The 16,269-nt window shown below is 38.1% G+C and overlaps 1 protein-coding gene across 1 annotated transcript in view; it reads right to left on the bottom strand.

Annotated features, from left to right (window-relative positions):
- Window positions 1–16,269, bottom strand: part of vps53 (VPS53 subunit of GARP complex) — a 226,629-nt gene that overhangs the window by 137,283 nt on the left and 73,077 nt on the right. The window contains exons 8-11 of the mRNA XM_059655282.1: window positions 10,472–10,550; window positions 9,185–9,328; window positions 7,966–8,108; window positions 7,097–7,238 (exon numbers count right to left, since the gene is read on the bottom strand). Of these exons, the coding sequence (XP_059511265.1) occupies window positions 7,097–7,238; window positions 7,966–8,108; window positions 9,185–9,328; window positions 10,472–10,550 (508 nt within the window). The remainder of the gene's footprint in view (window positions 1–7,096; window positions 7,239–7,965; window positions 8,109–9,184; window positions 9,329–10,471; window positions 10,551–16,269) is intronic.

Below are 16,269 nucleotides of genomic sequence, written 5' to 3'. Positions count from 1 at the left end.
CAGTACTGACTGCACAGAAATTGTTCCATGTCAACGTTTATGCTCCACATGAGCCTCCTAACACCCTTCTTCATTTAACCGCATCAACGTGTCCTTCTTTGTTTTTCTCCCTCATGTGCTTTTCTAAGTTTCCCTTGAATGTACTTATGCTAGTTGTATTAACAACTCCTCATGGTAGCAAGTTCCACATTCTAACCATTTCTGGGTAAAGGGGTTTGTTCTGAATTCCCTAACTGATTTATTTCTGACTACCTTATGTTTATGAGCTTTAATTCTGATTTTGTCTGCAAATAGAAACGGCTTCCCTCAATCTAACCCATTAAACTTCTTTGTTATATCTAAAGACCTCTACCTGGTCACCCTCAGTCTCTGCTCTTACTCCTCTCAATCTTCCTTTCATCTGGCAATCAAATATTTTTAAAATTCAACCACAATGCTTCTTAATCTTCACCTCATGACATTTCCCAGATTCCCTGACATTTTCCAGATTCAATGACACACCACACTATGAATTTTGATCTTTTGCCTGTAAGTTTCTTAATTAAAACAAAAGATAAATAAAGCATATTTAACTATATTCATTAACCAATATTATGAATTTAAGGAAATTGCATGAACTCTTAAATCAAGCATTTTAAAATGATATATGTGCCTTGCTCTAAACACCAATTAGCATGACAAAGCAATAATTCACTTGCTGCATATGCCAATGCAGTAGTGCACAGGCAAATACATGCACACCACACATCGCTGGACATATTTCTGAAGAAATTGGAGTAATGAAAAAAACTTCAGTGACCATTTTAATATCCATACACAGAGCTTAAAGGTGCATAGTGCAAGGTATTAATACAAATGTCACAATATTACTTGTTAACTGAAATTACGTAGAATATCCTGAAGTTTACGTGCTGGCCTAAAAACAGGTCATCACAAAGTTATGTAGCGTGCAGCTGGCAATTCGAGGAACATTTAGGTCAGAAACAAAGTAGCAGTGATGGTTCATATATTTTTATGACCCTTTCTCATCTCCCTGCAGTATTTAATTCTAATAACATGCAAGTCACTTTAACAAAATGTTCCGTTTTCACAGGACTTTCTCAGAACTTGTTTGGGTAGATAATGAAACATTACTCCAAGTTTTTTTTAGTATTGCGAATAATTTGCATTTTAAAAGCATTATTATTTTCACAGATCATCATATACAGATGTTTCATTAAACCATAAAAATACGCAGGCCTGCAAAATAAAATTGTTAGTCTCTGGCAACGTACATTATGTTCAAAACTTAATTTAGATACATGCTAAAAATTATAGATGCAATCCAATATCACTGGAACTGCTACAAACTACTTGCTTAATTTGAGGCACATCAAAATGTGGTCACATACATAGGTTTTACACTCTGACACAAAACCTCAGATGACTTTGTCCAAAAATGTAATCCTTATAGTTAAAAGGAAGTTAACTACTTGTCTGGAAGCAATAACAAGTACAGACAGGGCCACACAATGCTTATCAAAAGATCTCCAATTAGTGAAATCTTAAAATAAAGTAAATTTTGCATAAAAATGGTCACACTTTTATGTGTAAATAGGGAATGCTATAACAGTCTGTCCAGCGCAAGAAAACCAATGAAACAATGCACCAGTTTTCATACTATTTTGACATATACTTCAATTCAAACTTTATTTCTGGTTTTAATTATAATACGATATATATACACAAAATACATTGTGTTAAACCTGCTGCAAACATTCCAGGTGGTCCAGTACTTCCACTCATACAGCACTGTAGATCCATAAAAAACAGCAATGTTAGTTTTGATGATGTGGCCAGCTATACATTAGCATTCTAATTCGCTTCTGTTAAACCAGATGGCAAACTAATATGTTTTTATAAAGAAAATTAAAACAAAATATTTATTTATTTGCATTTATGATAGGAAATTGTGGACTTGCCACAACTTACGTAAAAGCCACAATTGTTGCAGAAACCTATTCCCTCACTTTTACAAATCTAATAATTGACTCTTGAATGTTGAGTTTCTATGCATTCAGAAGCTGAAATTTTGCAGTTCTCATTCTGCATTGATGCCAAAGTGGCCGTAATTTGACCAGGCAGGACATAACATTTAAGAGGTTAAACATTTCAAACCAGTTTCCCATGTCTCACAGTCGATATAACTTCATTCCTCCACAATGTTGTGCAGGGCATTGGAAAAGAAATCCAATGTTACCAGTGCAATGCTTTCTGTACCTATGCTCTAAAATGTGCAAAAGGATAGTTAAGTTACTTTTATAAATCATTGCTTATGGTATCATATATGTGTGAATATAATGTGCACATTTAACATTAACATCAATTAAATCATATTTAGGGGCCTAAATCTAGATTTGGAATTCATGAAAAATTCATGCAGTCCCAATGGCTTTAAGAATCTCAAGCAGCACTTAGTCAATACTTAAAACACAAATTAGTCTCAGATGCCACCAACAGCCCTAGAGAACCTTCCTCCATCAAAATCCTTGAATGAACCAAGTTTCGGTGCTCAATCTCAAACGTAAAGAAGCTAATTTCATCCATTTGTAGCCAGACCGCCAGGTAAAAAGAGACAGTCTTCATCTCCATCACAAAGTGCCCAATACTATCAGCAGCACATTTGACCTTGGAGAATAGAAGATGGTGGAGTTTATAATCTTGGTGAAAAAGTCATGGCCCCTATTGATGGTTTGGTAAGGAGCAGGTCGGGGCTGACTGGAAAAATCCACATCCTTGTTTTACTTTGAAGGAAATGGGGGAACAGGAAAACAGCAGAGGTGGATACTGTAAGGAGGGCAATTTTTTAAAAATGACTAACAATAAAGAGGATATTCTTCCTGTATACACACATTATAACAAAGATGGTACTCGAAAAACTACTGCACTGGCTGCAAAGCATTTGGGGTACGCAAAGGTAGTGAAAGATGATATGTAAATGCATTTCCTTCTTCCTTTTCTACAAAAGCTTTAAATGAATTTCTGAAGCATTCTATATCATGGTTCCTATCAGTAAATCCTAGCAAATGTTGAGATTTGTCAACGATTTCCTGACACCCAACAGCGTTGTACCAGAAATTAACATACAGCCAACAATTAGGCTGTGTGTCAAAGTTTGCAGAAATCAAATGGTCTGGAGACAAAATAAAAATTGAAAGAACTGCGGATGTGTTAAATCTGGAACAAAGACAAATTGCTGGAAAAAAATCAGCGGGTCTTGCAGCATCTGTGAAGAAGAATCAGAGTTAACGTTTCAGGTCTGGTGCCCCTTTTCTCAGCACTTTACAGCATTTGCACCTCTTTCAGTTTTTTGGGTAGTTTTTTTTTTATAATCAGGTTTAGTACCAATGACTTAAAAAAAGGAGACACATACTCTGGAACTACATAAACTCAAATTACACTCAAAGGCATAGCATATTAATTAGGACAAGGAGTATTCTTGTCCAGATTTGTAATACGATTATTACTGGAAGAGCTGAAAAGATATGCGAATAAAAATCATTTAACTGCAAGTCAAAATAAAAGGATAATAATTTACTCTAAAGAACAAAAACAAAATTCTGCCAACACTAAGCAGGTCAGGTAGCAACTATGGAGGTAGGAAGAGATTTAGCATTTTAGATCAATGACCCATCATCGTAACTGTCTTAAGAAGCCTTGACATAAAAAAGTTGGAAATAATAGCTACGTTCAACAATAAAAGCATCCAAACTTATTAACATCAACAAATCATGAAGTCTTTCAAATTGATGGAAAATATCAGTTTGTAAATCTACCATTAGATTGTTACTCATGGTTTTGCCTTCGGCATTTCACAGGAGGGCCCACAACACCAGCAGACAGTGACTCAGAGAGAACAGTGGCATGTTGAGCATAGCATCTTAGCTTAACCCATCAGCAGGTTCGGCTCATTTTTCTCAACTGAAGCTCAACAAATTTCCAGACACCAGCCTCAGGGGATGAAAAAGGCCAGTCCCTGCTGACAGGCATGTGGGCACAAGGAAAGTAATTAGTCCACAAAGAATGCGGAAAGAGTTCAGAGGTCTGGCTGTCAAGGACCATTACCATTTACTAACACTGTCTGCTGAAAATGCAATGCAAGTTTCTTGTACATAAATAAACTTAAACCAGACGCTAACATAGAAATTTTGAAGACGACCATAGACATTTTTCTTGGCTACTCTGCTAACAATTCAAAGCTGCCTACACAGATTAAAAAAAAACTTCAAATTGGTCAGTCTGGAACATTCATTTGTTGCAGTGCACTTCCGGGAGACCAACAAAGGAGTTTTGCTGCAGACAAAATAACTTTCAATGCTGTATTTATGCTGAACAGCCTTTGCAATGCCAGCTGCAGCTTCTTTTGCTGCGAGAAAACAATCTCATAAGTATGGATGCACTTTTTTCTCACTTGTGATATCCAGAGAGACAGATTCAAATGTACATGGTGATAGGGCAAATGGAAAGACAGAAGCAAATGTGTTAATGTACCAATTACACATAAATAAACTTTTGGATTTCAAAGTCCTCTCTCCTCCCACCTTAATACAACTTTGAATAGTGTACTGCGAGTTGGATAATTAAGGGGGATCGTAAACACATTGCAAAAAACTTATTTAATCCTATTGTTTATATGCTTTGTTCAAATGCAATTTACGCTTTAAATTCTATATCTCATTCAGGTTTAAGCAGCGCTTTACAAGTTCTCCATGGAGAGTATCTGAAGCCAGTTAATTAAAGAAACTAATTAACTAGGCAGCACATGACACTGGCGTTAGCACTGCTGCCTGGTAGCACCAGCTCTAATGTTGGGTCAATCTACACCTGAACCACGCTGGGGCTGTGTCCTAGTGAACTGCCGAACTAGGGAAGTACAGACAGTTTTAAACTAAATACTTGGGTCCAAGGATCTAATCTGGCAAGATCAAATCAAACAGTATAGACAAGGCAACAATGATTGGGCAACAATAAACAGACCATGACGACAACGGATACTGATTACAAATCTAAGAGCAAATCAACAGACAATGTTAGAGGTTACAAAATAACAATTAAAAGATTAAACTGAAGCCTCTGTATGTGAAAGCATGAAGCTTTCAAAACTAAACAGATAAACTGATAGCACTGTATGAGAAAAATGAAATTAGAAATATAAAATCACAGAGATTTTCAACAGATATTTAAAGAAGAAAATAGTTTACAAAGTGAACAGTGGTCCAACAGAAAGCAAGTCTAGGGAATTACTATTGGGAAAAAGAAAACACTTGGCAGATGAAATAAACATGCGTTTTACGTTGGTCTTAGTTATTGAGCATACAAATAATTTCCCAGAACTAACTAAATTAGAAAATGGAAAGGAGAGAGAAACACACGGAATTACAAATCAAGGAAGTGGGCACTAAGCAAATGGTTGGAGCTGTGGGCTGACAAATTCCCAGATCCTGATGCACATCATTTGAGGAATTTAAAATAAGGAGGCATATGAAATAGTGAATGTATTGGCTTTAGTTTTAAAAACTTCCCTGTATTTAGTGTACGTACCGATTTGAAAATAGTGAATATAATTCCTTCATTCAAAAAAAGGAGGGAAGACAAAAAAAACAGTTCAGATAGCTCAACAACTCAGAGGAAAGATGTTAAAAGCTATTATTAAAGACTTTAGAGCTCTAGAAAAAAAATTCAAAGCAATCAGGTGGAGGCAACATGATTGCAAATGAGAATTCACATTTAACCAATTTATTGAAGTTTTCAAAAAGAAAAATGAAAATCTGTGGAATAAGGGCAAAATCAGTGGATACGATGTACTTAGATAATCAGAGGTGCTACCTCAAAGGATTATGTGAGAATAAAAGCTCATTGTGTAGGGAGTAACACATTGGTATGGATAAAAATTTGGCTAGCTAACCAGGAAACATAGTAGACATAACTGGGTCATTTTTTGATCAGTAAGAAGCAAAAGCAATGTGCCACAGTGATCAGGCCGGTGATCCCAACTTCCTTCTGGTTGTTTAAGTGATTTGGACAAAGGGACCAAAGTTATGGTTGCTAAATTTGCTGATGACACAAATGTAAGTAGGATAGTACATTATGAAGAGCACACAAGGAAGCTACCAAAGGATATAGATGGGTGTAGTGGGCAAAAATCTGTCAAATGGACTATAACATGGGAAAATGTGAAATCCATTTTGACAGAAAGAATTTTTAAAAAGTATAATATTTAAATGGCAAGCGATTGCAAAGCTCTGAGGTGTAGAGGGATTTAAGTGTCTGCTAAATGAATCACGAAAGATGAATACTCAGATACAGCTAGAAACTAAGAACGCTAATGTTATTGTTTATTGCAAAAGTAGAGAGATTCCTTTTCAGTTAAAGGGCATTGATGTGACCACACCTGAAGTACTGTGCACAGTTTTGGTCTCCTTATTTAAGGAGGGATGTAAATATCTTGCACATAGTTCACAGAAGGTTTGCTGGACTATTACCTGGAATGGGCAGGTTGTATAACGAGTAAAAGTTGGATATGTTAGGCTTGTATCAACTAAAGTTTAAAAGAGCAAGAGGCAAAATGATTAAAACATACAAGATCCTGAGCAGTTTTGACAGGATAAATGTGGAAAGGATTTGCTTTCTTATGGGAAAATCCAGAACCAACGAGGATTGTTTAAAAATGAGAGGTCACCCATTTCAGACAAACATGAGAAGAATTTCTCTCACACTATGGTCTTTGCATCTCATTGAATAGCAGAACAAACTTGATTGAGCGAATGATCTACTTCTGCTTCTATGTCTTATGAGAAATTTTTATGGTCAGACCAACAGATAAAATAAGGAACTGACAAACTATAAAAAAAGGTGACTGATGGATTTCAACAGGTATTTGAAATAAAATTTAAATAAGGGCACTAAGCAAGCTGTTAGCAGAGACAGAGTAAACTCTGTCATGGGGGACTTTGTTGTGTCTAAAGACTTGGTGATGATGTTATCAGTGATCCACCAATTAAACAGGGTAAAGGAAGCTTTAACTTGGAGACTAATCTCTTTTCCCATAACTTCTTACCACAATCCCATCCGTCAGTGTGCTGCCCGAGAACCGCTTGGCCAACAGCCCCTCGAAATTTGTTGTTCTTTGAATTGCAAACAGCAGCAACTTCACTTCAATTTCCTTGGCTCTTGTGCGCATTATTTTAGCCAGCTCAATCCTAAAACAGTGGGGAAAACGTGTCTTTAGGCAACATTCCCATTCTCACGTTTTGAGCATTAAAACGCACAAACACACAAAGGACAAGAGCAAGCCATTCAGCCTGATCCACCATTCAATGGGATCATGGCAGATCTGAGTGTAATCTCAAACCCACATTCCCATAAAAACCTGATACCCTAACCCAAACTCTGGCAACCTTTCAACCCCTTCAACATATTCAAAAGGAGAAGAATTAACTTAACAAACTTGGGCAAAAATCAAAATGTTTCTCACATTATATTTAGCATTTTCTATTTGGCAGCTTCTGAAGTAGGGTCTTAGTTTCAGGTGCTATTGCATCTAGTCACCATAAATGACAACATTTTCAGTCCTCAGCCAGGCAACTAGGGAAAACATGCTGATGACATTTTGCTCCAGTGTGGATCTCGTACAACAGGAAAGATTGAATTCACACAGTTCCTGTGAATTAGTTATGGTGTGGCCTCACCAGTGGCTACAAGGTGATCAGACTGTCTCATCCTACTAGCTGAAGAGAGAATGGTCATAATCATCTAGTAGTGGGGGAAGCTGATAAAGGATGTTTTTAAATAAGAACTGGCTGTCTAGTAAAACCTGTATATTAGGGAAGCCATGCCCTTCACTGCTTTTGGAAGCACACGAGGAATTCATAGCAATCTGATAAAAAATAGAGGATAAACAATTATCAACACATATCTGCTTTATACCTGGTGACATGGCAAAATTCCACAGTGATCCGTTCACTCATGCACCATTCCTGTGGGAACATCCGGCCATATTTCTCTTCATAATCTACCAGTTGGCGTTTAATCCATGCATAGCGTCGATCTATCTTATCCAACCATGCCACCTAAACATAGTATTAACATACAAGGCTCAGAACACAATGCAGTTTTCCCTTTGTGACCCAAATGCATAACCTCAGCAGCTGTTTGTCAGTTTCCTATTCGCAAATTTCTCACAGCCACAAAGTAAAACAGTTTGATTCATTAAGTCTTCTCATCATCCAGCCTTAGCAAATACTGCATGCATACTCTTGGGTTGTATAAGACTCAGAACCTGATGAATCCCATGCAACACCAAAACAGACCATAAGACTTACAGGTACAATATATGAAATGCACTATATGTAGAAGACTGAGCATCAAACTAATTTGTTTGTTCCTTGCTTTAACCGAAACTCGCTAACAGAATGGCAACAAAAGGTTAACTACAATTAAGGACACAAGGGACAAAGCCATTAAAGCAAATATAAATAGATGATCCAATTACTGTTTAGTCTATTTCATGGCCTTTGACCCAACACAGTTATGAATCAGTCAACTTGTATGGGTCCAGGAATGCAGGGTTGTCAAGTGGTTCACAAATTCATAACAAGATCTTTCCTGTAATACTAACAAGGTCATGTAAGCTTTACCTTCCAATTTGCTTTTCTTTCATAATCTTATATTACCATAACAAGATATATATTCTCATATTTCTAGAATAACAATTTAATTTTGTCCTTTCAACTCTCCTGGAAGCACCAGAATCTCAGTCTCGCGATCTACTAGCATTCTTCACACCAAATAGAAACATAACATTAAGATCATGGAGAGCGCCACATCTGAGGCCAGTCCCAGCACAGCCCACAGAAGGAGCTTACCCACAGGAGTCACTGAATAGTGATCAGGAACGGCAACCATGGTCACTACATTTTTCAATGGTTTAGTTACTGAAACCAAACACTGAATAATTCTGCAAGAGCAGAAATCTTAAAACTAACTTTTCCAAAGTGCAAATTCGAGTTCATCAATTAGGACTCCTAATTTCATTCCTGCAAAAAAACTACAATGGTTCCAAATGCCAACTGCAGAACAAAGATTGCCCTTCTGAGCCTGCTAAAAATTACTGCAAGCTAAAGTATTCATTCAGCTTCATGCTTACATCTTGGTTTTCTTGGAACAGAACAAGGTACTCTGAAAGATGTTGCTTTGTAAACTTTTTAATGATTTCCTGTTTAATTTTGGGATCCAGCACATTGGCAACAAGGCAGGCATCACGTAGAACATTACTGGGACCCGCTGGCCTCTGCAAAAATGAAAAGGAAAAGTCACCAAAAATTACGTGTGTCCAATAAATACAATAGACGTTTTCTTTTAAGTTTTACACATCAGTTATGGGTCTATTGTACTTCAGGAGAGAGTATCATAACCCAATGCTTATGAGATATATTCTCTATTGTTGAAACTAAGCCTTTTTACTCGTGTTGTTGGATCACAGTTACAAACTTATGATTTAATATGACAGCAGCTCAATGTGACAGTAAGCCAGTTTTCATTTAATACTGAAATTGCTCAACATACACAGACATGATTCATAAAATACATTTTTGTTAACATTTATGACTTCAGTCTTCCCAAATTGTGGTTATGCCGAAAACTTTAAATTCAAAGTTGAAACTCAATTGACCCTTAATTCAGGAATACAATTTTAATGCAAAACTGGAAACAAAATCTCTCAAATCCTTAGTTTTATCTTCCCTTCAACTTTGACTCCCCATGGCACTAGTCTAGTATCTGAGATATGCTTACAGGTTCCCCTACCAACATTTTTATTCCCTCTTTCTAAGTAGAAAAATAACCTGGCTTCCCACTTCATAGTTCCACATAAAAACAGAGCTAAGTAAACTGGACAGGTGAAATAACATTATACAATCTTGGCACAGAACATCCAAACAGAAACTAAGGTGTGCATTTGTAAATATTTGTTTTCCTCATTGTGGTGACCAGGACACGTTTTGATTTGAAATTCACTGCTGCCTTCTTTGTTATGTTGACAATAACTGATTGTAACAGGCAAGGAATACTAGAAATATACTGAAAGTGGTCAGCGCTTCAAAATAGGAAAGGCTGATCTGCAATTTCGATGAGACTTTTCTGAACTGTGCAGGGATCCTCATCTTATGCTGATCTATTTTCAGAGGCTAAGGGGCTGGATGAAAAGTCACTGCACTTTCCCACTTTGTTTCATATGCAATTTTTTTCCTTGTCTATTTACATTGGACAAGGATCTGGGACAACATCAACAATTCATTTTCTCTACTAATATCAAGAATTTGACAGCACAATGTACAGAAAGTCACACTGACAGAAAATGGAGATGGATGTTCAAACAGTAATCAAATAAATAGGGGTAGTTTGAAGCCACTAAACGTTAGCAAGGCATTCTCACCTTTGACCCCTGAGATGGAAATGCTTCTTCAAAATCTGCCAAGATCTGCTGTCCCAACTCCGTCTGAGCAGCTCGTACCCTAGCAAAACAAAATCAGACTTTCCCTAAGTTCTATATGGCAGCTGTGAAAATAAATGGACATTAAACTAAGTTCTGCACTCTCAAACTGACATCAGATTTGATTGATAGAGATAACACCAGCAATAAAGAACAAATTATCGGTATATATTTAATTATTTTCTTACTTGGCTTGGTTGTTGCATAAATAGCTTGTTGGTTTTACGCACTTTTAAGATGCCCTGAGCACATGAATGCTGTTTAATACATACAACGTATTTACTTTAGGAAGATTATTTTACTCTGTACAGTGTCAACTGTGACACATTTGGTCACATTCTTCATTCTGAATCAGATGATTGTACGTTTAAGTCCTACTCTAGGAGGTTGAGCACAAAATCTAGGCATTACTGAAGGAGTGCTGCATTGTTAAAGGCGCTGTCTCTTGGATGAGATATTGCCCTTTTAGATGGGCATAAAAGAACACTTCTCATTACTTAAACAATAGGGAGTGCTCCCTGGTGTGCTGACAATGTCTATTCATCAATTGACAACACTAAAATACAAGTGCCTGTTCTTTATCACACTGTTACTGTCAGTGGGATCTTGTGTGCACAAATTATCTGCCATGTCTCTTACTCTGGTTAGGCTTGAAAAGTACTTTACAGCTGTAATAAATCATAAATCACAAAATGCTAGCAGCCAAGTTCAGCAGGCATTAGGGAAAACAAATGGAATGTTAGCCTTTATTGGAATGGGAAAACAGTATAAAAATAGGGAAGCCTTGCTAAAATTATGCAAGGCCTCAGTCAGACCATAGCTGGAATACTGCAAACAGTTTTGGGCCTCTTATCAGATACAAGATATACTGGCATCGGTTCAGAGAAAGTTTGCGAGGTTAGACCTGGGGCTTGTCTTATGAGGAGAGATTAAGTAGGTGAGCCCGGAATCGGCACAGAAGAATGACAGGCTAACTTAGTGAACTGTACAGCACAGTATAGGCCCTTTGGCCCACGATGTTGTGCCAAACTTCTACCCTAAACCAAGGGTCAATCTAACGTCCATCCCGACCTTATACTATCATTCAAATGCCTATCTAATAGCAGCTTAAATGACCCTAACGAGGCCAACTCCACTAACCTGTCCAGCAAAGCATTCCATGCCCCTACAACTCTGAGTAAAGAACCTACCTCTGACGTCTCTGATATTCACCTCTACTCACTTTAAAACTAAGCCACCTCATAAGAGCTACCTCCACCCTAGGAAAAAGTGCCTGGCTATCCATTCTATCTATACCTCTGATCATGTTGTACACCTCTATCAAGTCACAGTTCATCCTTCATCAGTGTAAAGAGAAAAGCCCTAGCTCTCTCAACCTTTCCTCGTAAGATCTTCCCTCCATTCCAGGCAAGAAACATACAAGATTCTTTGGGACTTGAGAGAGTAGATACGGCAAGGTTGTTTCCCCTTCTGGGAACATCCAGGACCAGAGCGCCTCATCTCAAAATAATGGGTTGCACATTTTAAACAGAGATTAAGAGACTTTTTCTCTCCCCCCCGAAATGTAGTGCATCTATGGAATTCCTTACCACAGGAGGGTATATGGGCTGGGTGGTTAAATACATTCAAGGCTGAAATAGACAGATTACTTTTTACACATCAGCAAGGGAATCAACAATTACAGGGAAAAGGCAAGAAAACGGAGTTGAGAATTATCAGATCAGCCATGATCTAATTAAATAGCAGAACAGACTCAATGGGCTGAATAGCCTACTTCTGCTCCTAAATCCTGTGGTCTTATCATGGTACTTTCGAACATCCTGTGGTCTTGTCAGAGTAGATCCTTTCCATCACATACTCCTTTAAAAAAATTACATCAGGGTATTCTGATGCTGTAAAGTATATGACAGGAATAAATAAAACTGAACTCTGACATACAGCCGGAGAAAATTCCACATACGTTTGGCGCTGTGGACAATCTATAAGCAGATTTAAAACAGGAGAACTTGAGGTTAGACAATGGCATTGCCAATTTTTTTGTATGCATTTGGAAGGCACTAAAGGTTCCACTCAAACAACACAGGATGGGTTAGACACCACATGAAACCTCATTAACCTTGGAATGTGGTTAGAGGTCCAAACCTGAATAAGTACAGAATGTTCCACCTCACATAGGCTTAAGACTATAATAACAACATTGCATGCCAAGCAAGCCTACAGCAACGTACTTTGACTCAGGAGAGTAAAATGTGCCTAATTAGATAAAAGAATAACACTGCTCTCTTCCTGACAGGGTATCAAACATCTTCATTCGTAGTTAAGAAACTGAACTGTGCAGCATTTTACTGCTGAAGTAGTGTTTTGTTTAATTGTATAATTTTGCTTTGCTTCCGCCAATTTAAGTATTGATCTCAAAACAGATTCTAGAAAATTATTAATTTATAATTTTAATTATGTGAAAACACTGGCTGACTATTCCTCTCAAAACAATTAAAAAGGAACACAGGAACTTGGATAGTCCATTCAGCCTGTCAAGCCTGCTCCTCTATTCAATTAGATCATGGCAGATCATTTACTTCAATGCATTTTCCCACATTATCTCTGTATCCTTGATATCATTAGTTTCCAGAAATATATCCATTTCTGTCTTGAACATGCTCAATGATTGATCTTCCAGTGCCTTTAGGGGTGAAGAATTCCAAAGATTCATCAGCTTAATGAAGGAATTTCTCCTCTTCTCAGTCTTCAATGGTCTAACCCTAATTCTGAGGTAGAGTCCCTGGTTCAAGACTCCCATCACAGAGAAACTTCCTATCAACATCCACCCTGTCATGCTTTAAGAACTTTACATGCTTAATAAGACCACCACTCACTCTTTGAAGCTCTATAGAATACATATCTACTTTTCTCAATTTCTCCCTACAAGATAATCCTGCCATCCCAAGGATTATTCTAGTGAATTTCCATTGCACTTCCTCTTTGGCAAGTATATCCCACCCAAGATAGAGATCAAAACTGTGTAGGATAATCTAGCTGCAGTTTCACCATGGTTCGATACAATAACAGCAAGAAATCATTATACATCTATTCAAAACCCCTTGCGAAGGTCAACATGTCATTTGCCTCCCTTATTGATTGTTGCACCTGCACTTAAGCTTTTAGTGACTTTTTAAAACAGGGACATCCAGGTTCCATCGGACACCAAGACAAAGAACCAAGTGGCACAGCACAGGAACAGGCCCTTTGGCCCACCAAGTCCGCGCAGCACGTGACTCCTTTCTAAACTAAAAACATTTTGCCTAGACATGGTGCATGCTCCTCTGTTCCATACCTATTCATGTATATATCAATATGACTTGTAAATTTTGCTATTGTATCAGCTTCTACCGCCTTCTCTGGCGACGCTTCCAGGTACTTACCACTCTTTAAAAAAAAACGTCTCTCACGTCTCCTTGTAAATTTCCCCTTTTTATCTTAAGCACGTATCCTCCTAGTAATTGACATTTCTACTCTGGGAAAAAGACTCTGACCTTGTATTCTATCCATACCTCAATTTTGTAAACTTTTAATCATTCCGCATTGCTAATACTCTCCAAATCAGACAACATCCTGATAAAACATCTTCTTGTAAAACCTCCACATCCTTTGGTAGTGTGGCAACCAGGACTACACGAAATTCCAAATGTGGCCAGCTAAAGTTATACAGCAGTAATGTAGCTTGACAATTTTTATACTCTATGGCACAACAGATCAAGGCAAGCATGTCGTATGCTTTCTTCATCACCTTGTTCACTTGTGTTGCTGCTTTGAGAGAACTGTTGACTTGTATGCCTGGACCCCTCTGTATATTAATGCTTCTGAGGGTTCTGCCATTAACGTATACTTCTTTCCTGCGTTAGACCTTCAATATGCAGCACCTTGCATTTGTCATTCTATCTGCCATTTCGCCACTCAAGCCTCCAGCCTATCTGTGTTGCTGTATCGTCTGGCAATTCTCATCACTATCTACAGCTTCACCAATCTGTGTTGTCCACAAACTTCCAATCAGACCACTGGTCACAGATATCCAAATCAGAAAAACACCCTTCCGCTAGTACTTTGTCTTCTCTGGCCAAGCCAGTTCTGAATCCATTTACCTGCTCATTGCAGATCCCATGAGGTTTCACCTTTGGTATTCGCCTGCCATGAGGGACCTTGGCAAAGGCCTTGCTAAAGTCCATGTAGGCAACATCTACCATTCTGCCCTTAATCATCTTTGTCCCTTCCTCAAAAGGCAAGGCCTCGCGGCACAAAACCATGTTGTCTATCACTAACAAATCCGTATTTTTCCAAATGTGAGTAAGGCCCATCCCTAAGAATCTTCTCCAATAACTTTCCTGTCACCGACATAACGCTCACCAGCCTGTACTTTTCCAGATTATCCCCACTGCCCTTCTTAAACAAAGGAACAACACTAGCTATTCTCCAGTCCTCTGAGACCTCTCCTGTGACGAAAGAGGATACAGAGATTTTGTACAATACCCCAGCAATTTCCCCCATCACCATTCTGGGATTGATCCCATCAGGTCCTGGGGATTTGTCTGCTTTAATGCTTTTTACAAACACCAAACACCTATTTTACAGTAGCATGCCCTAGCCTCAGCATCCATCATGTCCTTCTCCTTTATGAATACTGGGCCTTGCCCACTTCATCCAGCTCCACACAAATTTCCTCCCTCCCAACATTTCATATCCTGCCTTTCTGACTGCCCACCAAAGTGGATAACTGCGCACTTATTCAGATTATATTTCATCATATGTCCTTACCCAGTCACTCAGCCTGTCCAAGTCCACCTGAAGCTTCTTTGCACTTTCCTCACAATTCACGTTCCAAACTAGATTATTTGGAAATATTACAATTGGTCCCCACATCCATATCATTCACGTAACTTGCCACAGCTGTGATCCTAGCACTGATCCACACATTACTGCCAATGAACTTGAAAGTGATGCATTTACTCCTAGTCTCCACTTCCTGTTTATTAACCAATTTTCAATCCATACTAGTGTATTCCTCAAATCCCTTGTGCTCTAATTTTATTTCTTAACCTCCTCCTTTGACTGGCCAATTCTACCATTATTTGTTAAGTGTCCAATTACCATGTATTTTCTAATGGTTCTGGCATTTTCCTTACTACTCACATCAAGCTAACTCTGTTCTCTCTCCCTTCATCTATAGTATATTTCCAGATTTATAGAATTTTGAAAGATGGTTACCAATGTATCCACCATTCCTGTGGCTATCTTCTTCAACACTCTGGGGTGCAGCTTATCTAGTCCAAGGGATTCACCAAACTTCAATCCAGGCTTTTTTTTATTCATTCATGGGATAAGGGAGTCATGGTTAGGACAGCATTTATTGCCCTTCCCTAAACAGCCCTCTGAGCAATAAAAGTCAACCACACTGCTGTGGGCCCGGAGTCCTATGCAGGCCACAGCAGGTAAGGATGGCAGTTTCCTTCCCTAAAGGACATTGGTGAACCAGATGGGCCTTTCCTGACAATCAACAATGGATTTGTGCGACAATTGAATTCAAGATTTTTTGTTATAATGAATTCAAATTCCAACATGTGGGATTCAAACCTGGATCTCTGGATTAATAGTTCAACAATACCACCTATAGGGTGCTGCTTCTCCTATAAATTGTTACAGGTAACTGCTGAACATCTATATCCTTAGTAATACTAATTTATTTCAGTTCC

Source organism: Stegostoma tigrinum, chromosome 27 (genome assembly GCF_030684315.1).
Source record: "Stegostoma tigrinum isolate sSteTig4 chromosome 27, sSteTig4.hap1, whole genome shotgun sequence".
Taxonomy (NCBI): domain Eukaryota; kingdom Metazoa; phylum Chordata; class Chondrichthyes; order Orectolobiformes; family Stegostomatidae; genus Stegostoma; species Stegostoma tigrinum.
This window is presented reverse-complemented; position numbering and strand designations above follow the sequence as displayed.